The sequence below is a fragment of the Chrysemys picta genome, chromosome 1, assembly GCF_011386835.1.
Source record: "Chrysemys picta bellii isolate R12L10 chromosome 1, ASM1138683v2, whole genome shotgun sequence".
Taxonomy (NCBI): domain Eukaryota; kingdom Metazoa; phylum Chordata; order Testudines; family Emydidae; genus Chrysemys; species Chrysemys picta.
The window spans coordinates 188,657,514-188,684,565 of NC_088791.1; the positions used below are offsets into that span (position 1 = coordinate 188,657,514).

The 27,052-nt window shown below is 38.7% G+C and overlaps 1 protein-coding gene across 12 annotated transcripts in view; it reads left to right on the forward strand.

The window, feature by feature from the left end:
• The first annotated feature begins 2,010 nt into the window (after positions 1-2,010).
• BACH1 (BTB domain and CNC homolog 1) overlaps positions 2,011-27,052 on the forward strand; it is a 50,708-nt gene continuing 25,666 nt past the window's right edge. Inside the window, exons 1-5 of one of the 12 annotated variants that reach the window (XM_065576831.1) lie at positions 2,012-2,198; positions 3,374-3,615; positions 6,778-6,835; positions 22,007-22,304; positions 24,359-25,753. In XM_065576831.1, the coding sequence (XP_065432903.1) occupies positions 22,065-22,304; positions 24,359-25,753 (1,635 nt within the window). In that variant the 5' untranslated portion in view covers positions 2,012-2,198; positions 3,374-3,615; positions 6,778-6,835; positions 22,007-22,064. The other 11 variants (XM_065576840.1, XM_065576836.1, XR_010594592.1 and 8 more) reach the window with 11 other exon arrangements.

Genomic DNA, 27,052 nt, shown 5'->3' on the forward strand with positions numbered 1-27,052 from the left:
TCATTAACAATTATCTTTGAGAACACCTGGAGGACAGGTCAGATCCCAGAGCACAGGAGAAGGGCAAAAATAGTACCTCTCTTTAAAAAGGGGAACAAGAAGGACTTGGGGACCAGTCAGCCTAACTTTGATATCTGGGAAGATACAGGAGCAAATTATTAAACAATTTGTAAGCACCTAGATTACACAGGATTATAAAGCATAGCCAGCACGGATTTGTCAAGAACAAATCATGTCAAACCAACCTAAATTTCTATCTTTAACTGGGTTATTGGTTTAGTGTCTTGCATGGAAGCAATAGATGTGATATATCTTAATTTAGTAAGGCTTTTCGCACAGTCTCATATGATATTCTCATGAGCAAACTAGGGAAATATGGTCTAAATGAAATTATTATAAAATGGGTGCACAACTGGTTGAAAGCCTGTACTCAAGGAGTCGTTATCAATGGTCTGCTGTCAACCTGGGAGGCAACAGCTAGTGAGATACCGGAAGGGTCAGTCCTGGGTCTGGCACTATTCAATATTTTTATTAGTGATTTTGATAATGGAGTCGAGAATATGCTTATAAAAGTTGCAGAGGACACCTAGCTGGGTGGGTTGCAACCGCTTTGGCAGACAGGATTAGAATTCAAAGTAACATTGACAAATTGGAGAATTGGTCAGAATAAAAGATTAAATTCAATAAAGACAAGTGCAAAGTACTTCACTTAGGATGGAAAAAAATCAAACACACAACTGCAAAATAGAGAATAACTAGTACCGCTGAAAAGAATCTAGGGATCATAAATTGAATATGAGTCAACAATATGTTGCAGTTGCAAAAAAGGCTAACATAATTCTGGGATCTATTAACAGGAGTGTTGTATGTAAGGCAAGGGAAGTAATTGTCCCACACTACTTGGCACTAGTGAGGCTTCAGTTGGAGTAGTGTTCAGTTCTGGGCACTACACTTAAGGAAAAATGTGGACAAATTGGAGTCCCCAGGAGAGCAACAAAAATGATAAAAGGTTTAGAAAACCTAACCTATGAGGAAGGGTTAAAAGAACTGGACATGTAGTCTAGAGAAAGAAGACTGAGGAGGGATCTAATCATCTTCAGATCTATTTAGGGCTGTTATAAAGGGGACTATGATTAATTGTTCTCCATGTTCAGTGAAGATGAGCTTAGTCTGCAGCAAGGGATATTTAGGTTAGATATTAGGAAAAACTTTCTAATTATAAGAATAGTTAGGCTCTGAAACAGGCTTCCAAGGGAAGTTGTGGAAACCCAATCATTGGAGATTTTTAAGAACAGGTTGTATAATCACCTGTCAAGGAGGGTCTAGATTTACTTGCTCCTGCCTCAGTGCAGGGGGCTGGAGTTGGGGACCTCCCAAGGTCGCTTCCAGCCCTACATTTCTATGATTTCAACACAATTTTATTTCCTCAAAAACACTGAAAGGTTTGGGGGGCTTTTGTCTGTTCCAATGTGGAATGAAACCAAATTTCAAAAGTTGCCATGCCATGGAATCGTTGCCCTCCGCTTGGTGCCACCCTGCCCCCTCTGAGGTACAGCAATCCTGGAATGAACCAGCCCACAAAACTGGCCAACTGGCAACGTGTACTGAGCAATCAGGGCAGGTGGTACTGGCAACCCCATGCTCTTGGGTGGGGGTCCACGCGTGGGTAAGCAGGGGGCTGTGCCAGCTCTCCAGGTGATGGGCACAGAGGGCCATGAGGCCTTGGCTGAGGAGAGTGGCGTGTGGCGCTGAACCCTGGGTTTAACTCTCCCCTGAGACAGCAGCCTCCCCTCCCCCAGGGCACTCTGTTCCCCCACCGTGCCCCGATCCCGGGGGGCCGGGAAGCAGAACGTTCCAAAGCCCAACGGCCACGCTCGCGCCTCCCGGGGGCCAGTCTCTAACCGTCCCGGAGCTGAAGGAAGGCGACGGTGTTGTTCTAGGCGCGCACGCGCGCGCTGGAGTCGACGTAGGCGTAAGAGCGTCAACCGGGACCGCTGTGTCCAATCAGCGGGCGGCGAGTGGGGGGTGGAGGAGGAAAGCTGGGTAATGTTGTTGCGAGTCACCTGATTCTTATCGCCGCGGGTTAGGGCAGCCGAGCCAGGGACTCAGGGCTGGGACTGGGGAGGAAGCCCCTTTCCGGCTGGCCGAGGGTGACGGTGCTTGCGGGGCCGGCGACAGACGAGCCGGGGGGTGCTGGGGTGAGCCAGCTGCGGCGCGGGGGGGTGGCAGCGGAGGGGGTTGGTGCGGCTGGGCTCGCGCAGGGGCAGTGAGCGCCGGTGTCCCGCGCGGCGGCGGGTGGGGGCAGTGGGCGTTCTCGCCCTGGGCACCGGCCACTCGCTGGGTGCCCCCCGTGCGCGCGGGGCGGGGGAGGCGGGAGCACCGGGAGCACGCGCTGTCGCTAGGGGACCCCAGGTCAAGCCCCAGCCCGCTTCTCCTGCCCGCCCGGGGGCACAATCCGCGCCCCTCCTCGCTGGGGCTGCGGGGTGCCCCGTCCGTGCGCCGCGGCTGGAGGGGAGCTCGGTGGGCAGAGCGGAGGCGGGAGGGGCCGTGTCTTCCCCTGGTACCCGGGCAGAGCTACGGCCAATGCGCCGGGACAGCTGCTCCAGCGCTGGTCTGCTCGGCCCGTGACTGCCCCGGTCCGGGGTTGCCCCGGACAGTTAAGCCGGGGGGAACCGTGCGGGGCCGAGCGCTGAGCTGTTGCTTGTTAGCTCGGCGGGATGAGCAGCTCTGCGCAGCCGTCGGGGCCCGTGTAGGGAAAGGTAAATAGAAGCTGTCCCCTCTCCCCGCCCGCATGGCTTTGTGTCCTCAGGTTTTTCCATTGAACTCTGGCAGATAACAACAGCTGACTTTGGCGCGGTCAGCACGCCGCTTGCTCCTGCAGAATCTGGCATCTAATTATTCATCTTTTCCCTTCTGCATGTCCACATGCCTGTGTGCTCCAGGCACATCATACGCCCCCAAACACTGGAAAATCTCCGTCCTCTTTAAAACAAAGGAGCCCCTTAATGTTACTAATTTGGGATTAACTATTTGGTTTTGATGATAAAATATCCTATACAAATCCTAAATCTGAACATTACAGTATCTGGCATCAGTTATAGTAGCCCAGGAGGATTAATTTTAGACTTTCCTGGGAAAATGTACATTTTATCTGTACTGTGAGATGCCTAGCATGTGAAGGGCAATGTAAAAGAAAATTGAAAATGAGAATTATGGAGGAATCATCACCAATTTCACTGTTAAATTAGCATTTAGAGGACATGTATTGGCATTTTTAGCACCATAATATTGTAGTAATTTCAAATTCATACAGCACTGCAACTTTCTAAGTGCTAGAGTCTTACTTTGTCATTTTTTCTTCTGTTGAAATTAGTTCCAAAACATATTACAGGATGAAAGAGAAAATAGTTTGAGACACACATTTGAGATCTGTGGATGAAAAGTAAGAGCATGGTGGTAGTGTTATAGGGGAAAGTTATAGTCCGTGCCAGGGGACAACCTCAAGTTATGCTTACACAACTCTCTGCAAAGAAAAACGCAGTGAAGGCACAGGTCTCAGAGTCCAGGCTCCAGCCCCAGCAGGAACACCCACATTACTATTTTTAGCCCTGCAAGGTGAGCCCCATCAGCTGGAGTCAATTGACCCAGGCACTGTAACTCAGCACAATAGATTTCTTTGCAGCGTATGCATACCCTAAGAGTGATTATGCTCCCCTGAACTCTGAAGTAATGCTGTAGTTGTCTGTTCAAAATCATTCATATAGTCAAAAACAAGCATGGATCTGAAATTCCTTTAGCACACTTAATTCAATATAAATGTTCATGCTTTTGTGGGTTTGTCAATCTTAATATTGTTTTAAACTGTGTATTTAAATTTCTAGGCTCCAATCCTGTAAACAGTTGTGTATGTAAGTAATTTGGACTATTCATGTGTACAAGAGTTTGCAAGATTGGGGACCTAGTTAGTACATTGTTTGATGCTAAACAGTTTCAAGCACTTCATAATGGGGATTTTTAGGCTACGTTAATTTGGTTTTAGTATAAAGTATCAGAAGTTGCTTGTGACTATTGGGGTCAGCATGTGTTAGATTGTTGCCCTTATCATTTGCTGCTGTTGGAATCACCCAGTGTAAAACTTGTCCTCCTATTTTATAGCCCAGTCTAACATGACACCACCATTGTGGGTGTGAAAGGGGTGTTTTCATACGAGTGATAGGATCGAGTCTCAAGTAATCTTATTCCAAAATTAGTGAAATTATAATCTGCAGAAACATAGATCAAATAGGCAGAATTCTTCTTTCCTGTTACGTAAATTCAGGAAATTTATGTTCACATGAGTCCCACACACACTTTTTGGTATATCCTGCACCAATTTTTTCCAGTGTGTGGGGCATGCTACCTAGGAGTGTGTATGGACAGGCCTCTTAGTTGTTTTCCAGAATTTAATTTTATTGGTTGGTTGTTTTTTTTTTTTTTTAATCTGTAGCTGTTGTGATTGTGGAAAGAATCTCTTTTTGAGCCTGTATTTGCTGCAGAGTTACTGCAGGTCTTGGCCACACGTGATTACCCTTAACTCAGCTGCTGTGGTGCTTTTAACTTGAGTTGATTGGTTGAGGAGGAGAGAATAGGCTAAAACTTTGAATGATGGCAACTTGTCAGCTGTTACTCTGTAGGGTGGATGCAAACTGTGTTAACACCACTGAAGTGCTGCTAATCCTCCAGTGCCTTCCTCATCTCCCACCCTGTGCCCAGAAAATACCAACAAGAAAGAATTCATAGAGTGGCCCAATTTACTACAGCACTAAGAACCATGGGATGTGCCCCCAGAAATCTAGTTCCACACACAAATGAGTGCACAGCCAGTGTGGATACAACTCTAATATTGTTTTACATTGTGGCCACTCTCACTCCATCTAGGCTAAGGCCTCATCTTCACTAAGAAACAGCTTGTTCTGAACTCGCATTCGGTAATACAAGGTAGTTTTTAGTTTTCACATGAGTTAGCAGGTCAAGGTTCCAATGGGAGAACCTAGGGTTTACTTCAACTAGCTAACTTGTGTGACTACTACAAATTGCTTTGTTTTCACTAGGATTTTACCTTGTGTTAGCTGACATGAGTTAACAATACCCCTTTTGCTATGGAATACACACCCAACTTGCCATGAGTAACTTGAGCACGGGAAGCTAGGCTGTCACGTGGCCTGCTAACATGTCTTCAGATGTTAGTCTGCATCTTGTTGAGCGTTGAGGTCTTTTCAGTCATGTTAAGACAACACAATTGAAAACCAGACTTGTTTTCCTTTTCCATGGGGTCGTTTCTTTATGAGCAGATCTTGGATGGTATATCAGTTGATGTGTATTGACCTATGGTAGGTACATAGGTCACAATATCTGAGAGCTTTTCAAACATTAATGACTCTCTTCCTCACAAGCCTCATATGAGGTAGGAAAGTTTCATCCATATTTTACTATGTGGAGACTGAGGTACAGAGAGACTGACTTGCCTGAGGTCGTACATGGAGTCTGGGTGACTAAGCTGCAAATTGAAGCCAGATCTCCTCAGTTTTTTATTCAGTCTACTTTCTGAAAACTTATTTCAGTTTTGCAAATGTTTATTTGAAAAGCTTTTTCAACTGAATATAAAAGTGAACAGGGTTAGATTTTTAGATCAAGTATTTTAAAATTGTTTCTCAAATGTAACTGCTTCTGTTAGAGCCAAGAGTCATCATGAAGGATTTTTCTCAGATTAGTAATTAATATATAAGAATTCTGCAAAGTTAGTTCCCTGTTTTATTATACATGTGTTTTATACACCTGTGTATGTATTCAAACAGCTTACCCAGTACTTATCAACCAACAAAATCCTTAGGGCTGTGTTTAAAGCCATTGCATGTCATTTTCCATACTTAAACAATGTTAAAGAATTAAGAAATGAAACAATTTAAATCTAAAATATATGAAACAATTCACATTTTTAGGAGGGAATGAGTTTGCATAGCTTCTAAGTCATAAGGGCAAAGGTGAAGGATTTTACCTTTTAAATAAAGCCAGGAGCTGACAGTAAACTGTTAAATTTTTATGCAAGTTTTCTGGTTCACTATTTAAGAATATTTTTTTTCTCTAACCCTGGGAGTGTTCATAAATGTGAATTTTTATTCTTGAACTTGTCTCAAATGTGAGACACTTCTTTGTGAGTGTAAAGTAATGGTGTCTGAAGATGGGTAGAGGTTTAGAAGACCCAACCTTATGACCATGTGGCCTGCTTCATGGATTTAACATAAATCATGTTACAAAAATTTCACTCTTACCCTAAATCGATTTATTGTGATCCATCCCAGTTCTCTTTTAGAAAGTCAAACTGTTGCAGTGCTTTTAAGTTCGTCTTGAAATGTGAGCTATGCCCACAATAGGTATCTCTATAATTGCGCTGTTTTTCACAAGAATTTCTTTTGACTATTATTGGGGTGAGAATTTGTGGGGGATGGAAGATAGGAATGGGGACTTCTAAATCCCATGCCCAACCTTAAAAACATTTAAAATTGAAACTACTACCCAGAAAAGCTGCTTAAAGCTGTTACTGACCCTGACCCAAACAGTTAATGTTGGGTAACTAGTGAGTCAAACATGCTCTAAGATAAGGAAGAATTAGGTTTAGTAATGGAAACGGTTTCCAACTTCAGAATATTCTACTTTAGTATAGCTTCTTTGGGGAAATAATGTGTGAACTGCATTATTCATTGTTGAAAACTTGCCTGATTTTAGTGTGTTTTCTTAAAGCTCCAGCTTCCAGAGCCTTACCACTGCGTGGGAATCGCGGCTTTCATTTTTTGAAAAGGTAAATTCTTAGCTCACATAACTTCTAAGAAAACCTGGACAACGTGAATCCTAAAAGCTTTAAAAAAACAAAACAAAACAGAAGGCAAATTGAAACAATTCTAAGTCTGTTTTCAGAATCTCATGGATTTTTAAGACAAAAAAAAATAATAATTTCGATTCAGCAAAGCTCTAATACTGTGATGATAATCCTGGGTCGGCATAGGGACATACTAGATGACCTAATAAGCTCTTAATTATATAATTTATGTAACTTCTGTAATTAAAGTACAATGTTAGTGTTGTGCCAGATGCTTTGACTAGTGACTCAAAGAATACAATTTTGTTCTTAATTTATAAATGAGGTAACTGCTTCTTTTGCTTTATATTGGGAAATAAAGCAAATTAATACTCAATTTTTTTCTTTAAAAATCATCCTGGTTCCTTTAAAAATGTTTTCAAAGTAAAGATGAACAAAAACAGATAGAATGCTTGTTCATGCCTTGTCAGCATAACATCATGAATCAGCAACTCGTAACTACTGCAAGCATTCATCTGAAACATAACTCTGTATCCATAAAAGGAGAGAGAGTTGGGGGAGGGGGCATAGATATAAAACTGTTGTTTAAAATCTATTGCTCACTTCTTGTTGAACTGCCAAGTAGCCACACTGGCTGTCTTAACGGTAGTAAATACCTTAGTTCTTTTCATCTATAGATTTCAAAGCCTTTTCTTTTAATAAAAAAAAAAAAAAAGTATAAGTATCATCCCTATTTTGCAGATGAGGAAATGGAGGGAAGTATAGTGACTTTCTTAAGGTTGAATTGCAGCTCAGTGTCTGAGTCAAGAATGGAACCCAGATTTCTTGTCTCCCAATCTATTGCCCTATCTGATGATCACATTGTCCTTTAAGTGTTTAAGAACTTAAAACTTTGTCAAGGTACAAACATTAGTTACATGCAGAGTGATGCAGGCCACCTTTGTCTGTATTAGTAGCTACTAATGGCTACAAGTCCCACACTCTGTCTATCCAAGTGATAAATGACAGCCTCACTGTCTTTGTGGCACAGTGGACAACTGAACCTGCGTCAAGACCTCTAAATCAGATCAGATTGCAGTTACTAGAGAGCAACAGAGAGTCCTGCGGCACCTTTAAGACTAACAGATGTATTGGAGCATAAGCCTTCGTGGGTGAATGCCCACTTCGTCGGATGCATCCGACATGCATCTGACGAAGTGGGCGTTCACCCACGAAAGCTTATGCTCCAATACATCTGTTAGTCTTAAAGGTGCCGCAGGACTCTGTTGTTTTTTACAGATCCAGACTAACATGGCTACCCCTCTGATACCAGTTACTAGAGAGTCATTCTGTCTTAGTTATGCAGTACATGTGGAGTTCTTGAAGAGGTTAACTGCACATAAGTGTTCAGAAAGTGAGACTAATCCTACTTATCACAAAGGATTAATATCCCAAATGTGGTACTAATTGAAATGGATAATTGTCACCATGTTCTACAGAAGAAACAGTCATGCTTGTTGTGTTGGAAAGTTCTGCAGGTCGGAGGGTGGGGAGTGTCTTGAGGGGGAAATGTCTGATGGCCCCAGATTTAGAAGTAAAGGAAAACATACTCACAGAGTTGGCTGACTAGTGGAAAACACATCTGTAACTGGTTCTGAGAATGGTGGATCAGATCTTCCTCCATTTGGGGACCTCAGAAGTGTATTTGTTTACCATCTGGCTAAACAAGAAGCTGCCCTGGGTGCCAAGAAAACATTGTTCTGGCAAGTTGAACCTTCTCGGTACATTGGTGAAGGAAGCTTGCATGTGCTTTCCTTGCTAGTTCCTATGAAGATAGCAAGTGTCCTGCTTAGAGCTATGAAATTTGATGAAATGTGTACAGCTATCATACTAATCCTATACTAGTAAAGACAAATGTGGTCTGTTGGAGTTGGTATCAGTTGAGGCCTCAGACTACTTGGCAACCTAGACCTAAATTCTATGGCAAGATTCCAGTGTTCTGAAACACTGGTGCAGTACATGGGAAATTTTGCAACTGCTTCATTTAAACTATAAAAAGTAGGTTTTTAATATTTAAGTAAATGAAATAATGCAACCAATAGAGTATCTCATGTCTATTATGGTAGTATGTGAAATTGATCTTATGATTTCTCCATATTTCCGGTGTTTGGTGTGTCAAAGCTTTTTGTATGGACAACACAAATGGAGAAGCTGGAGGTGCTGGCAGTTGAGTAGAGGGCAGTTTGGATGTGTGGGAGGCAGTTAAGGATTGTGGGGTAAGCACACTTGTTGGATGTTTCTATTAAAATGACCAGCAGTGAAATAGTGAACAGCGGTGACATTTAAACTGTCTTTTTTTAGGTTTCAAACTTACATCATTGAGATACATGTATCATTCATACCTCTTGCCTATTGTGTTTCAGGTTGTCTGTAGACTGTAGTATTGCACCAGTTTGTACAGGCTAACACTTTCAGGGTTTTCTTTGCTGCCATAAGGGCTAGAAATTTTTTTCTGAGGCACAACTCTTTACTGAGAAATGTATTTAATAGGAAATTCAGCTGTTGCAGAGTATGCAAGGCTCAGGTTCTTTTGTTTTTAAAAAGATGATCAGAATGAGTCTGATCATATCACTATGATGCCACTTTTTCTATTCTAATCCAGTATATTTCTCTGACTCATGAGAAAACTGAATCATGGTGTCTCAAGTTCTGATTTCTTGGGATGCTCTGCTAGGAAGACTTGATGTAGAAAGGGTTTTTTGCTATGAAAAGACTGTCAGAGATCCTTTAAAATACCTCATACAGAATACTGCTGGACTCCTGTATTTGTTTGAGGCTTGCTTTGAGACTACTTGCTTTATACTCATTTACTAGTTATCTTGCCCTATAATGAATATGGTAAGGTAGTTTCTCTGCACCTTCTTATCAGGTTCAGATGGATGTATTTGCCCCCTACCATAAAATTTACATCCTCTTTGGCACAGGATGTTAATGTGGTGCTGATGAAAGCTCCTTTTGAACCACATCATATCTTTGAGCCCAAGTTACTTACATGGACGTTTCTTTTCTTAGTTCCAATGATATCACTCAGTGTGAAACATATACCTGCAGAAATTGGCACAAGCCTTAAAGTGGTGCAATCAATGTAATACATGAATTACAGAGGTGGTGATAGACTTTAAATGAGCTAGTCATGGCACCGTTTTTCCTTTACTCATGTCCACATCCCATAAATTCAATGACAAAAGATCCTTATGTTTTTATCTAGACAAAGCCCCTCAGGAAGTCCGCCCAAGTTTTTTATTTATATAAATTAAAGAGACATAACTATGACCAGAAGAGCCATGTCTCAGTTATGGTCTGATTTCTCATAATTATAACTTGGCAGGCCTGTGACTTGCATGTCCTTACAGCACTCAGTCCATTCTTGCATACAGTACAACTGCTAGCCTTAAATCTGTTTCAGTACAGGAGTCTTGCAGCAGTCATGTGGTAATCTTTCTCTACATTTATAAAACCTTATTTCACCATTAAGAGGAAAATCTGTATTTAGGTTGTGTGTGTTGCGGAGTCTGTTCCTTAGCTGTGTGTGTGTATGTCCCATATATAATCTATGCACTACTGTTACTGTCTTTCACAGTGCTGACACATTTGTTAAAAAAACAAAAACAAACAAAAAAACAAATAAAACCCATTCAAGAATAAGAAATGATCACACAATAGTTTTAAAGAAAAGGAAATGACTTACCTGTGTACTGTGAGATGTTGCTGAACTCTCATTTGTTACCCATCTTCTTTCAGAATCTGGGAGATTTTTGAGTTATCCTGATAAATGTATTTTTTTTTTTTTTATTATAGGAGATATCCTATCTCCTAGAACTGGAAGGGACCTTGAAAGGTCATCAAGTCCATCCTCCTGCCTTCACTAGCAGGACCAAGTACTGATTTTGCCCCAGACTCCCAAGTGGCCCTCTCAAGGATTGAACTCACAACCCTGGGTTTAGCAGGCCAATGCTCAAACCACTGAGCTATCCCTCCCCCCCCATGCGTGCTTTTAATCTGCTTTGGGGAACACTTTACATTCCATGGCCAATTCCTTGATGAATGGAAGATGAAAGGCTTTTTTGGTATTTAATCTTGCTCTGCATGTGAGACAAACCTACCAGTGCCTAGGGGGGTCAAAAATATGTTTACCAGAATAATTTATTTCACTTGGTGGGGCTGGGTGGGAAGGAGTGGCTGGAATAAGCTATATCTGCAAAAATGCACTTTTGCTGGTGCATTGTTTCTACATTAGGAGCTATATTGGCAAAGCACTTCTAATGTAGACTTGGCCTAGGACTCCAGTGGGGGTGTGTGTGTGTGTATATATGTATATACTTTTTTTTTTTTTTAACAACAAGAATTGCAGGTACCTGTAACTTTTGCTCTCTATTACCACTAACCTATCCTGATCTTAAAATGTAACTTTATTTAAAACATTCCAATGCAATACAATTATAACAACACAGATGTGTAAAACTTTAAACTGATGAACTATTTGTTTTAATAAGAATAACACCAGAAACACACAATTCTTCTATAGATCTCATAGGCTTTTTCTACCCTGAAAAGTGACTTGAGGTGGCTGCTGCTGTGGTGTTTTTGTTTTTATCCACTTCCTTACTCAAATCTTTCCATTGTGTGTATTTGGCAATATCTGTTTACTTTAGAGAAATTATTTTGTGTTGCTTTTTACTTATGTTAGCAATGCAGTGCCAACACCGTTAAAATAGTGTGCGTTCTTGTGTATCCTTATCGAGATGTTTACTGAGTTCAAGTTACACTTGCAGAGATCCACTGAAGGCATTGGGATTACACAGATGTCACTGAGATATAATTTGCTCTGCAGAATCTTTATACTGGTGGTGATGAACAAGAAATAAACAACCAAGCTGGACTTTGAGAATACAAGATAAGCTTGTAAGGCTGGTGGTTAAGATGGAAAACTATTTTTACTTGTAAGCTAAATATTTTGATCTGGAAATCCATGAAAGAAAACATGGAGCACAGATTAACGTTTTGTCACTTTTCAGAGTAGAATTGCACTTAAAGGAACCAAAAATATCACTTGTAGTGGAGTATCAAAATATGCTGGGGTGGTGAAATAAAGTGTGTACATAGGACCATATTTCCCAAAAGAATGTACAACTTTAAAGTTATGTAAAATTTCTGGCCCAAGGGCCTTGACACTGTTATAGCACTGAAGACAGTGTTTCATTTTATAACTGGGACATGATAGAAGTTTCATATTAATTTAGTAGTGAGTTCTCACACAGCATCTGTTTCTTTTTATTTTGGCGGAGGGGAAGGACCTGTTTATCTCATAGGGAAATTTCTTGCTGACCTAACTGTAACAGTGTCGCAAGGGAATAGCTTGCATACTCTGTTTCTTCTTATCTGGTTCATTTGGCCATTTAATCTGGTATAAATTATTTTAATTGACTATGCCCTAGTCTACACTGGGGAGGTCAACCTAAGATACGCCGACTTCAGCTACGCGTATCTTAGGTTGACTTACCTGGCCGTGAGGACGGCGGCGAGTCGACTGCTGCCGTTTCCCCATCGACTCCGCTTCCGCCTCTCGTGAGCTGGAGTTCCGGAGTCGACGGGGAGCGCATTCAGGGATCGGTTTATCTGAGATGCGATAAATCGATCCCCGATAGATCAATTCCCTACCCACCGATCCGGCAGGTAGTGAAGACCTGCCCTATGTGTTAATTTTTCAGTAATATGCTGATATTTGAGGTTCTCTTACAAGTTATCAGCTGCCTAATTTATAGTGTTTCTTACTCAAGTATTAGTTTTAAAATAAGCTGCTAGCTTTTTATCCTTTGAAGGGACAATGTGATTTAGACTTTAAAAGTTCACTTGTGAAATAATGAAATAAACTGTCAGCACTGACCATTCTATTTGGCTACTGTTTATGCTTTGCTTGCTCACTTATGGATTGTTGGGGGGGACATGTCTAAGACTGTCACTAAGTAGAAAAACTTAATAGCCCCATATACTTCTCTTAAGAGACAGATACACCATAAACATCAAAATAAAAAAAGCTTTTCTTTGTTTTCCCTAAAGTAGACTAAACCTAGCAACTTATATGTGCACTAATGCCTGTTGACTCATTACCTTTTAAAAGTCTACTGCGGAGCTGGTTATGCTCCCCAGATGATCCCTTTTCAAGGAAGGGCAATTCTTAAATACCCTTGGATACTAAAACAAAATATTATCCTAACATCTCTTCTGAAAACTGCCATCTGGGTCTAGCATATGACAGAGAATATGGTGGGTGTGCAGGTGCATGTACAGCCACAAGGACATGGTAGTTCAGCTATATAGTTTCTAATCATGTGTTTGAGCCCCAACATAAGAGAAGAATAGATGACTTATTAGACAAATATTTAAAGCCTGTGCTGGGGGAAGCACCCTAATTTCTCAGTTGAAAAACCACAATAAGATAGCCATCATTTTGACCTTTGTCTTTAGTTCTCTAAACTATGCTTTATCTGTATATTGTGTTTAATCTTTTTCCTGTTTTTGACATAGTTTTTTTCCATGAGCATTTGTGGTCCTGTACTTTCTTTTCCTTTTGTTTTCTTATATGCCATTATTTAGACTTGACAAGGAAGACGCATTTCACTAATGAGAGCAATTTTAAAAAGAAAAGAAACTGTCCTTTCCTGAAAACTTTGAAAAACCAGGTGCGGTTTCCTGTGTTTTATGCATCTAAAACACTTCAAAATCTGGATTTCATGCTTAAAAATAATTAAAAAATGGAAATAAGAACTAAGTGACAAATTAAAAAATCAGTTAGATTAAAAGTGCTGATTTAAAACTTTGATTTGAAGGCACCTGAATTGTTTAAACAAACTAATGTGAACTGAAGGGACCAAACTTAAACACCGTGATAGAAGCAGTGCTGGCAGCTCACTGCTGACTTTAAACATATAAGTGGGGGAGAGATTTGAAATCATCTTGTATGCATTTTGATCATAGGGTGGAGACTATTCTTATCTGCGTATGCGTAATATTCTTTTTGGTCCTCTCTAGTATGAAGGAGTGGATATTTTAACTGGACTAGATAGATCTTGGAATGAATTCATATAGAGAAAAACCTTGGTTGAGATTTCTGGTGTATATGTTGTCTCATTCTTGGTTACATTTGGTGAAGCAGGCAGAGTTAGTGCACACTTAATGCCGTATACATTTTTGTATGGCATGACTCCTCAGGTAGGATGGAATTTAATGATTAACTTAAATTACATTACATTAATTAAATTATATATTTCTAAGCCCCTTCATTTTTCAGTTTAAACCTATTTTTACTGAAAAATTCCTGGATTTTAGAAAACGTATTCAGTTTTTTCCAATTTTTACCTTACATTTGTATCATTCAAATATATTAAAAAAAAAAAACTAGTTTTATTAGTATCTCATGTAACATTGTATTTTCCTATGTATTATGATAATACATTAATCTGTGTTTCTATGCAAAGCTGCTTGTTGAAGTAAGGCTATGTATTAGTCTAGAAGATACACACAATAAACAAACAGGCACTCACGCAAGCGCCAAAGTGCGTGCGCATCTGAACATACTGATGAATCTCACGCCGACCACGTACTCATTTCAAGCTGTTTGTTTAAAGATTTGGCATTCTAAAATGGAAAGAAAACAAAAATCTGTATCAGAATATGTTTCAGAACACAAGAAAGTATTTGAAAGTTTCAAAGAAACAAAAATATGAGAAAAGGATGAAATTGAGGGTATGCACTGCAAATGGTGTGGCACCGTTATTAAATGTAAATATTTATAGGCTAATAGTTCTGTCTATAACAGTAAGCTGTTTATTCAAATGGAAAGTTTTATTTGGGGATTAGAGAGATATTGTTTTCTTAAACTCAGAGGTGGCATTGTGTTTTGAGTTCTATATTAGTTGTGCAGCAAACCACACTGATGAACAGAATTCAAAGCATTAATCTACTGAAACTTTTTCCCCTGTATTTCCATCCACCAAAATAAACCTAGATATTTACCCAGAAAAATTTAGTTTCTTGCACTTATTTTCACCTGTTTTTTTGTTGTGGTGGTAATAAACACTGATAAATTACTGGGAAAAAGTAAATAAAATAAAAACTGGAAACAAGGGGCCCTATATATTTCACAATTCCTATGTAAACTGTTGCATATAAGTAGTAATTAACTTGTTTTGGTTATCTGAAATGTGTGTTTTGTTTTTAAAATCTCAAATTATGTTAGTTTGAGGTCTTTCTCACATTTAAAAAAAAAAAAAAAAAAAAGACTACTCAGGCTTTACAGCAATGGCCTGGCTATATTTGTGGAAAACCTGACATGAAAAACTTCTCATCTTTTAATTTTTTGTTTTTCTGCAATTCTAGCTATTTTTCACAATTGGTATACAGTAGAACCTCAGGAACACCTTAGGAATGGAAGTTTGTTCATAACTCTGAACAAAACGTGGTTGTTCTTTCAAAAGTCTACAACTGAACCATTGGCTTAATACAACTTTGAAACTTTACTATGCAGAAGAAAAATGCGTAACAATCTTAATTTAAATGAAACAAGCACAGAAATAATTTTCTTACCTTAGCAAATCTTTTTTTTTTAAACTTTCCCTTTATTTTGTGAGTAGTTCAACACAGCGCTGTACTGTTTGCGCCCCCCCCCCCTTTTTTTGTCTCTGCTGTTGCCTGGTTGCGTACTTCCAGTTCCAAATGAGGTGTGTGGTTGACTAGTGAGTTCATAACTCTGGTGTTCATAACTCTGAGGTTCTACTATATTATTAAAAATCCTCACTTTCTTTGTCAAGGCAGGGTTGGTATCACAAAGTTGGTCTTCACAATGTAAAATAATAGGCTACATGGCTGTAAAATTAGCCCTGCAGAAAATTGTTTCCAGCCAAACATCAGCAGCATCAGTAGTATGAATCTATCCCTCATCCTACCCCATTTACCTCAGTGAGTAACTTCACTGTCTAAATGAGGGCCCTGTGATAGATGTTCAGTTGAGGTGATATACCCTTCCAGCTGTGGAAAAAATTTCCAGCCAACTATTCTGGTTGCTGTGCTCAACTTTACCTCCTTTTCTTCAGAAGCTGTTTGTTTCTACAAGACCTCGATAAGTTCATGGAAGATAGGTCCATCAGTGGCTATTAGTCAGGATGAGCGGGATGGTGGCCCTAGCCTCTGTTTGCCAGGAGCTGGGAATGAGCGACAGGGAATGCATCACTTGATTATCTGTTCTTTCATTCTCTCTGAAGCACCTGGCATTGGCCACTGTTGGAAGACAGGATACTAGGATAGATGAACCTTTGGTCTGACCCTGTATGGCTGTTCTTATCTTCTCAAGATCCAATTTTATGTGGGCTTGTTTTAAAGGACTTGTAGCTTTCCCTTTAATGTTAAGTGTAGTGTAGGGAACTTTCTGGTTCTAGTTATTGGTGTCATTGATATCTCATTGCTGTTGCTGACCGCTTAAAAATAGCGAGCATAATTTCTGTATTTTTTTCATTAATAGGTTGTCTGGATTACTAGAACACTAACGTACTGAGTACTAACAGACTAGGTTGTAGCGTTTTTATCAGTATTAGTACTATTACCCCTTCCTAACTCATCTCCCCCTCCCTCTCCAAAAACAAACCCTAGTGTTAACAAAACCATACAGACTTCTTATAACATCCCCCAATGGAAAAATATAACTCTGGCTGACAGGCTATGAAGGTAGATTAAAGTATCTTAACTTTAAGGGTGTATCTGCACTAAGAAAATTCTCTAGCAGCAGTGCAACCAACACTGCTGCAGGGTAGACTGAATGCAGAGATTTCTACCACAGTTAAATGACGGTGACCTTGTGTACATTATAATACTCAGATGTGTTTGAACATAGTTGTCAAGATTAGCTTTAACTGACACTCTTGGCCATAATGCAGCTGTCTGGACAAATTGTGTTCAGCCTTGCCCGCTAAATGTGACATACTCTGGTCCCAACATCTTTTAATTGCAATTAGCTGACACTTCCTGAATACAGATTGTCATGGTCTACAAAAAATTGGGCAGCCTGGTATCAACCAACTTGTCTTCACAACTTTGTTCAACCAGGACCATCTGTGTTCCATCAGGAGTCTGACTCTGAAGAAGGTGGGGATGTACAAATATAGCATAGAGATAGGATTGGAGAATGTGAGTGAACTTGGTCTGTGCCAGATGCTGGAAGAGAGCAGATAACAAGGGGCAGAGGCTAGGATGTCTGCTGTCTTTGTTTTCCTTGGCTACTGTCCTCTTTCCTGAGAGTTTAGGAATATCTGTAGGAAAATGGAATGTATCAGCTCTTCTGTGAGTCTTAAAGTTGTGTTTTAAATCTTGTATTCATGCACTCCTTTGATTTACTGATAATCTGACGCTTTCCCACCAACCCAGAATCTCTTTCACAGCCCAGTGGGGATACTAATATTATAAGTCATATCAGTCTAAACAAATTTTGGCATCAAGCCCATATTTTGGAAACTATCGTTCTTACTCTTATAGTTCCCTCTTCTTTCTTCCATCGGGGTTGAGGGGTGACACTTCTACTAAATAGTGTCAGGTGATATCAATATAACAATGGGTAATGGAAGAATGTTATAGATAAACTTGAAAAGGCTTGGTGTTTTTTGGGTTTGATGAAACTGTGTTCAAACATATGAACTTGTGCATATTGGGAGACGTGTGCTATTTTTATTGTACAGAGCCTTTGCTCATCCAACACTGAGACAGGCAAATTAGTGGAAGAGAGAATGATCACGCAATGTGGGGAAATGAGACAGCAGCGATAAATGGGGGTGGAAGAAAAGAACACATGCAAACAAAGTGAGGTGGTAAGAGGAGGGGGAAAATAAATAAAGTGGGAAGGAAAGGACAGAAGGAGAGAGAGCAACTGGGGAGTGGAAAGGAAAGTTAGTTACCTTGATTGGTTTGGTAGATGGATTTGTTGTAGAGAGAATTGGGTCCATCTTTTCTAGACAGAGGAATAGTCATTACAGTGCATGCTTGACATTTCAATTTTGAAACACCTATCTCAATCTCTAGGTACCTTACAAACCTTGCCAATGCAATGACAAAATTACAAGTAAATGAACTGTCCGTATACCAACCCCCAAGAATATAAAAACAAACAATACCTCTTACCATTGCCACTATTGCTGGGTATCCCTCAAACCACCAGATAGATCAAATATTAAGCAATGTGTATTTCTGGTATTATTCCATAGCAGCATATGAAGTTAAAGATGAATTTTTCCTGTTGACTTAAAAATAATGCTTTTTTAACGTTAGGCATTTTTGAACAATTGAATAAAAATTAGGGCTGTCAATTAATTGCAGTTAACTCATGCGATTAACTCTTTAAAAAAAATTAACTGCGATTTAAAAAATTAATCGCAATTAATCACACTGTTAAATAATAGAAATCCAAAAATATTTAATACATTTACATTGGTAGTTTTTCTACATTTTCAAATATATTGATTTCTATTACAACACAGAATACAAAGTGTATAGTGCTCACTTTATATTTTTATTTTTTATTACAAATATTTGCACTGTAAAAATGATAAAAGAAATAGTGTTTTTCAATTCACCTCGTACAAGTACTGTAGTGCAATCTCTTTATCGTGAAAGTGTAACTTACAGATGTAGATTTTGTTTGTTTGTTTGTTACATAGCTGCACTCAAAAACAAAACAAAGTAAAACTGTAGAGCCTACAAGTCCAGTCCGTCCTACTTCTTGTTCAGCCAATTGCTAAAACAAACAATGTCACCTGAAAGTGAGAACAGGCGTTCACATGGCACTTTTGTAGCTGGCGTTGCAGGTATTTATATGCCAGATATGCTAAACATTCGTATGCCCCTTCATGCTTCGGCCACCATTCCAGAGGACATGCTGCCATGCTGATGATGCTTGTTTAAAAAAAAATGCGTTAATTAAATTTGTCACTGAACTCCTTGGGGGAGAATTGTATGTCTCCTGTTCTGTTATACCCACATTCCGCTATGTATTTCATGTTATAGCAGTCTTGGATGATCACCCCAGCGCATGTTCATTTTATAAACACTTTTTCTCAGATTTGAGAAAATGCAGAGAAGGTACCAATGTGAGATTTTGAAGGCTCTCGACCCAAGGTTTAAGAAACTGAAGTGCCTTCCAAAATCTGAGGGGGACGAGGTGCGGAGAATGTTTTCAGATGTCTTAAAAGAGCAACACTCCGATGTGGAAACTACAGAACCCAAACCACCAAAAAGGAAAACCAACCTTCTTCTGGTGGCATCTGACTCAGATGATTAAAATGAATATGCATCGGTTTGCTCTGCTTTGGATCATTATCGAGCATTATCGTGTCATCAGCATGGACACGTCTTCTGGAATGGTGGTTGAAGCATGAAAGGACATATGAATATTTAGTGCATCTGGCATGTAAATATCTTGCGATGCTTTTGCTGGCACTGTTGTAGCTGGCCTGTTCTCACTTTCAGGCAACATTGTAAACAAGAGGTGGGAAGCATTATCTCCTGCAAATTGCAACCAAACTTGTTTGTCTGAGCAATTGGCTGAAGTAGGACTGAGTGGACTTGTAGGTTCCAAAGTTTTTCATTGTTTGTTTTATTTTTGGATGCAGTTATTTTTTGTATATAATTTATAAGTTCAACTTTCATTTTAAAGAGATTGCACTACAGTACTTGTATTATTTTGCAATCAAAATAAATGAGTACTGTACACTTTGTAGTCTGTGTTCTTATTGAAATCAATATGTTTGAAAATGTAGAAAACATCCAAGAATATTTAAATAAGTGGTATTCTATTATTGTTTAATAGTGTGTGATTAATCGCGATTAATTTTTTTAATCGCTTGACAGCCCTAATAAAACTGTTGCTACTTTCCAAGGCCATGTGGAAAAAAGTTGAAAAAAATCATGTTAAGTGACATCATTTCTGTAATCATAATGTATGTATACAAAAATTTTTAAGCGAATCTGCTTTGTGACTTCTAGGGGATCATCTCTGGGCATCAAATAGTAGCTCCGTTTCCATGGCTGTTCAACTAATTTTCCAGGTGCCTTTTTTGAGACTGCCAATGAAAATGCTTGTTTCTACTGTCTTTATGATGCAGGCACTTGTTCCCTGAAAATGCAAGCATGTTCCACATAAGGCCACCAAGCAGCCATGCAAACCAACCAACTAACTAGTTGCAAAATGTTCCATATCTTCTTTCCATTTTTTTTATTGTGGGATCACTTGAGGTATTGAGTCATTATTGCTGTATGTAAGTAGCATATTGTAGGATTTCTTTGAATTTGTTTGTGTACACCACATTAAACAAACAAAAGCAGCTTATGTAGTATCTTCATGAACTTTGATCTAGAGCAGAGGTTCCCAAACTTATTTGGCCCACCGCCCCCTTTTCAGAAAAAAAATTACTCCGCGCCCCCTGGAAATCTACCTTCTTTAAGCGAACAAACAGAAAGATGCAGTGACAAATTTGTGTTCTTTTATGTATCTATATTTCTACCTACGTCCTACAATATAGTAAAGAAAGATGTGTTATTAGAATATCGCCCACGACATCAGGTATACAGTGGTTTTTGCGTAAGATGGCAAAAGACAACCAAACTAAAATACTAATGAAACTAATAAACTGGGTTTTGTTCTTTGCTCAGCATTAGATATATGTATTTGATATTAAACTGTCAAATATCAAACTAAATTTATCAAGAAATAATTAATTAAAAATAATCAATATGCAATTAAAAATGTTAATAGTTTTAATTTAGTTTGCCCTTATTTAAATAATTGTTCCTTATTAACACACGCCTTATTTACCAATTAACACAGATGATTCGATAACTATTAACATTTATTTATATCTAACAGTTTTTTTACGATTTCATTCCCGTTTTTGTTAATATTGTAATAAAAAATATGACAAATATATTGACTGTACACTTCAAATAGTACTGTACCGACACAAGCCTGCTACGATTTTATTATTAGTAAGCACTAGAGACACAGAAACATACGGTAGATATGTAAGAAAATGTATAAAAATACTCACGTGTAAATTGCTATTTTATTGAAACAACAATAATACAATTTGCTTTGTATGTGATCCGTAATCCGTAAAGATCGAAGGTATTGAATATGAATAAAAAATTTTAAATACTTATTGCACTATTGTTAACTGCTTTTTACACAATTAAGAAACAATCTAAATTAGATTTCATACATGTCGCCTATTTATAGTATCGTATTGTAAACAAGTCATTACACGCACATATTCCTGCCGATGCATGCTGGACTTCCTGACAATGCGCGACACGCTCGCCTGCCAACACTTGCTTGTTAAGAGCTGTTGGCGGACTTGACACCTGATCGGTTATAATTTGTGAATTTATTTGGAAAATAAAGTAATCACTACAACTTTAACTCTATGTTACACAACAGATGAAACATGTACGAATGGTTTTTCAAAATTTTCTTATATTCTTTCTTTATGCTTCCACCGCCCCCTTATTTTTATTCAACGCCCCCCAATTGCACCCGAGGCTACTACTGCCCCCCTGGATCGTTCCAGCGCCCCCCAGGGGGCAGTATCGCCCACTTTGGGAACCTCTGATCTAGAGCCTCTATAGCTTGTTCCTCTTTCAATTTCTGAAGTGCTGCAGTCAGGAAAAGCTCTTTAAATACAGATACTTATTTCATGTCATAGAGTTTTGTGGTAAATTTGTCACTTTTAATCAACATGCATCTCCAAAAACAAATGTGTGATAGTTTTTCAAATGCTGTTTTCAAACGTATTTTTCCTCCATGAGAAGTAGGAGCAGGATTTATTTGTAGCAAAATCATATAATTAAAGATGAGCTTACTAAAGAATGTATTTTGAAACTTGCTTAAAAATGAGTTTCTAAACTATCTTTGTTCGCATTTCATTTAGCTTAGAATCTAGATACTTAAACAGTGATCTTATTTTTTTTTAAGGGTGCAATATGTGTAACTTAAATTGTCCCTTCTTATGAGTCATATTATTCTTATTGTTGAATTCCTATCAGATACTTATGTACTGTGTAAATTTTCATGTTTCTTTTCAGATTTGAAGAATAGAAGAATGCTTTCCACTGAGAATAGCCCTAATACTTCTGTTACACAATGCCTTTAAGCGAGAAGAATAGCGTGGTTTTTGCGTACGAGTCTTCGGTACACAGTACCAATGTTCTACTCAGTCTCAATGATCAGAGAAAGCAAGATCTTCTTTGTGATGTTACTATTCTAGTGGAAGATCAACGATTTCGGGCTCATCGGTCTGTGCTTGCAGCTTGTAGCAGCTATTTTCTTTCAAGAATTGTGGGACAGTTGAATGCTGATCTTCTCATCACTTTACCGGAAGAGGTGAGTGGCACTAATTGGCATACTTCTGTACATCACCATAATTATGTTTCTACACCATTACATTAAATTATGCTATACAATAGGCTAGTGTTAACATTAAGTAATTAATCTTAAATTAAGTGGTTTAGGAACTGGGAAACTGGTGAACAAACCACTGCTTCAGAATTGTCATTTATCAAGCATTCAGTGTAAGGATGTGAGGGGACACACAAATGAGAACGTACATGAGCTATTTAACATCAAATTATCTCTTTAAAAAGCTGTAAATGAAATTAATATTGCTTGCTTGCAGGATTGTAGCTTCTGTTTGAAAAATATTTTGTGCAGCACTGATATTAAATTCTCATGTTCCCCAAGCTGGTGTAGGCTTCAAATGCTGCTGAAGGTATTGTAGATCTCTGTGCTTCGTGTGTGAGAAGGGAATACTTTGGATTATTGTATTATTGGAATACATTGTATTATTCACCATTTCAGTTCGTATATGCAGTGTGCCTTAACACTCAACAAATCGGGTCACTAGTTGGACTTAATTACTTGCCACTACTGCATATATGTTTGGGATTTGAAGATGGGAAGGTTGACGTCCTCTTTCCCCTAGTGATTTTACAAGTGTTTGAAGCTAAGTTAGTGTGCTGATTTTATAAACAGTGCCACAGGAGAAACAGGTGAAAACAAATGCAAACTTTTCACAAATACAAACTGTCGTGTACACTGCTGTTTTCAGAGCATGCTCCAAAATAGTTTAAAACTTCACAAGATTTTTCAGGATTCCTCTAAAATCTATATCACCATGTGTTTGGAACACTCTGCAGCATACCATTATGATTGTTTTAAAATAGGGATCCCAATCACATTGTTGAGTATAATAGAACCTGATTTTATTCGCTGTCAGGGTCCACCACCTTTAAGTTGAGTAGTACTTTACTCTGCAAGTAGTCACTTTTGATTTCAGTGAATCTGTTCATGGCATAAGTTAGTAACTAAACGTGAAGGGTTGGTAGAAGGAGGCAGAATCTGTCCCTAAACCTTTAGGGAAGTAAGAGTATGAGATTGGTGTTAAAATTGAAGAGAAAAAACTTATTGGACTCTTTTTGGGTGGTATTCAGTGGGTATTGTATTGCTTTGTGAGAGGTTTCAGATCCCTAGCAGAAATAGGGTCTGTAGTAATAGGGTGTGGAGCTTTCAGAAATGGACCTGATTCCAGTGAGTCATTAAACTGAGAGTAATTTGTCAGTTTGGTATCTGTTCAGACAGAAACAAATTTCCTTTTAATGGGAGGAACAGGGATGGAGGATATACCCTGTACCAAAGAAGTTAAATAACCAGTCACGACCAAATTCATATTATTACTGATATCAGAATTGGTAACACATTAGACTGTGAATGAATAATGGTGGCTGCATTTAAAAAGGAGTGTGCTAGATGCCAGGAGTATAGTGACTTTGCTGGTAAATTATCCTGGAGTACCTTGTGTTTTGAAAGGAAACCTGAAAATCCAATCCTGCTTTTGCATCTGTTTACTGCTCTTCAGTGAACAGTGATACTTTTAATCTTTGAGGAATAGTAATATATTGGAATTTTATCAATTTATTTAACACTGTGAAGTGGAACGCTGCTATAAAAGGGTCACAATAAAATTCTGTCATATCAAAAGATGGATTTTTGATGGAGCTTGGCTAGATATAACTCTTGGTTCATTTCTTTTTAAGGAAAACTACCTTCTCTCCTCTCCTCATTTCTGCTTGCCATTTCCCCACAGGACTGGATCTGTTTGTTCATTGATTCCTGTTTAACCCGACCAAGCAGGTTCCTGTGATAGGGGGCCCCATTTGCTGTCTTAAGCCCAGGCAGATCAGACACCAAAACTTTGTCAGTAAACAGTTGTAGGACCAGGATAAGCCGCTCCCATGTCAGTGGGCAGGGAAGATTTGAGTCCGTTTCATACTGACTTCTCATGTAAAGGTGACAGGACTGTGGTTTGTGTCAAGTCTCAGCCTAGCAAGAAATGAGCCATACTAACATGTTTGTTCTTTCTTTTTTTTAAACCCAAACAGGTGACACTTAAAGGATTTGCTCCTTTGCTTCAGTTTGCATATACTGCCAAACTTATTTTAAATAAAGACAATGTGTCCGAAGTTTGCAAGTGTGCAAAGTTTTTGGGAGTACATGATATTGAGGAATCTTGCTTTCAGTTTCTCCAATTCAAGTTTTTGGACTGTAAAGCAGACCAGCAGGAATGCCCTAGAAAGAAATGTTGTACCTCACGCTGTGAGAAAGCAAACGTTAACATTGCCCTTGTGGATGATGGGGACCTAGAAATAGATGATGAAGTGGCGGAATTCTTGGAAACGGAATACACTGCAACTCCTAATTCAAAGCTCAGCAAAGGTGAAGAAAATGCAAAAGTATCTCCTCATCTCCAAGATACCAATCAAACATGCAATCCTGCATGTTTAGAAAAAGATAATGTTTCTGGCGTGTTTTCCCTATGCCCAAAATATAGGAAGTTCCAGAAAGCTTTTGGGAGTGACAAAGTCCATACTGGAACCAATCTCTGCAGTATTAAAGATGATCAGGTAACATCAGCTACATCCATTCATCAGAGTGAATCATTTAATGATGCCATACAAAAAGCTCAGGAGTGCACAGCTGTGCAGCTGGTCTCACAATGTGAAGAGACTCAGGTAGAAATGGAAGAGGGGGAGAAAGAGGGGGAGAAAGAAGAGGAATTGAAGAGAGAGTCTGTGTCTCAGAGTATCTCATGTCCTATGGAGAAAACAGATGCTGCTTCTCTTCCCCAAAACTCTTCTGTTGCACTTCATGAACTTTATTCTGCGCCTTTTCTAGGCCCATATGAGCAATACAGCAACTTGAATTTAAGTAGTATGCAAAACACAGTTGTAGCTGAAAAAACTGTGACAAGTACTGTCGTTAGGAATGATAAACCAATCAGTGAAAATCAAGATGATTCGCTTTTGAAGTCTGATTTGTGTGCTAGAGAAGACATAAGCATTACATCAACTAGTGACCGAAGCAGTGTGGAGAGAGAAGTAGCTGAACACCTAGCAAAAGGTTTCTGGAGTGACATTTACAATACAGAGACTGCTTGTCAAATGCGTTTGTCACCTGCAACAGCAAAAGAATGCTCAGAACCAATATATTCAGGAAAAAAATCAGAGTGCCCATGGTTAGGTATCAGTCTCAATGAGAGCCCTGAACCTTGTTCTCAAAGAACTTTTACAACTCTGAACTCTGTCAATTGCCCATTTATAAGTAACCTTGGTACTGAAGTATGCTCAAACAGCCCAGAGATAAATAGTGGAGATTATATCCAAGAACCACAACAAGAACAATGTCCATATACTTGTGTGATAAGTTTGGGAGAAGACTCTGAAACTGACACTGAGGGAGACAGTGAGTCCTGTTCAGCAAGAGAACAGGAATGTGAGGTGAGGACATTCTGGCTATATTTTTGTTTCCATAGATCTGTATGCTCCTTTCTGAAATCTAAATTCTAAGCCCAATTAGTTCCAGACGGTTTTCTTGCTTGGTTTCAAAACTCTAGGGGGAAAGTACCATTTTATTTCTCCATCTAAAATGGTTGAAAGATCTGTTGGAATACAGTTAGTAATTTTAAAATAATTAGGTTGTTAAAGGAGGTTTATTGAAATTCATAATGTCTATGAAGTGTGTGGAAATGTGCAAGATGAGAGGAGACATGTCGGTATTAAAGCTAATTGCATAATTTTCTAAGGAAAATTTTTCTATCAAATATGCATTTAGTTAAAATTGAATATTTTGTGTGAATGTGTTTTGTTTTGACAAAATTTTCAATGGGGAAAAATTGAAATGACTTTTCCAGTTGTTTGATATTGAATTGTTTTGACTTAAATTAAATATGTTTTAAAATATACTATAAATATCAAAATGATTAAGTATTACGAAAACAAAATGTTTGATATTAATTTTTTTTTGGAATTTTCATTCCACTGGAAACTTTGAAAACTTGGATTTTTGTTGCAATCTGGTGGCAAATATTATTTTGGAAGGGGGGGGGGGGAGGGAAATTGTGTTTTTTGACAAGCTGAACTCTGTATAATTCCAAACTACTTTTATACTGCACTTGTTTCTGCTACTTTGGTTATATATTGTCTGTTTCTTCAACTGCAGAAATTGCTTAGTGCTTGTTTTTGTGATGAAGTGAAGCACTCCTGTTTTTCCTGTTTTCTTTTCTTTTTTTCCCCATCCCTCTCAATGCATTGTTTTTTTGTTCATATGGTAGAACTTTTACCTTCAGCTGAATGTCATAAATAATCAGTTTCCACAGACTATGTAGAAAAATGGAAATTCTAAAGTTACAATATGATGCTGTGATGTAGAACTCTTCATGACTCTAAAGAAGTTTTACCTTTCAGGCTTTAAGAACAGATTCAGCCCCCAAAATAAGCAGTGCATAATTTGCACTGAAAGTAAGTGGGAAAACTGCTAGCTAACTCCAGTGCTGAATTTGGCCTATTCCTTAAATTCATGGAATGGTAAATGGCATTGTCTGGAGCAGCATTCCATCCACTTTTTTAGTGTTAGTGATGTTTCTGGTGGTAGCAGTAGAAACCTGTTGAAAGACTCCCTTCCTGCATTCAGTTCTTTAGGTAAAAGTAAGCTGATATTATTTTTGACATTTTTATTTTTTTATTAAGTCTGCATATATTCTTTTAATAGCTTATTTTAAAATATTACATTTGAAAAAC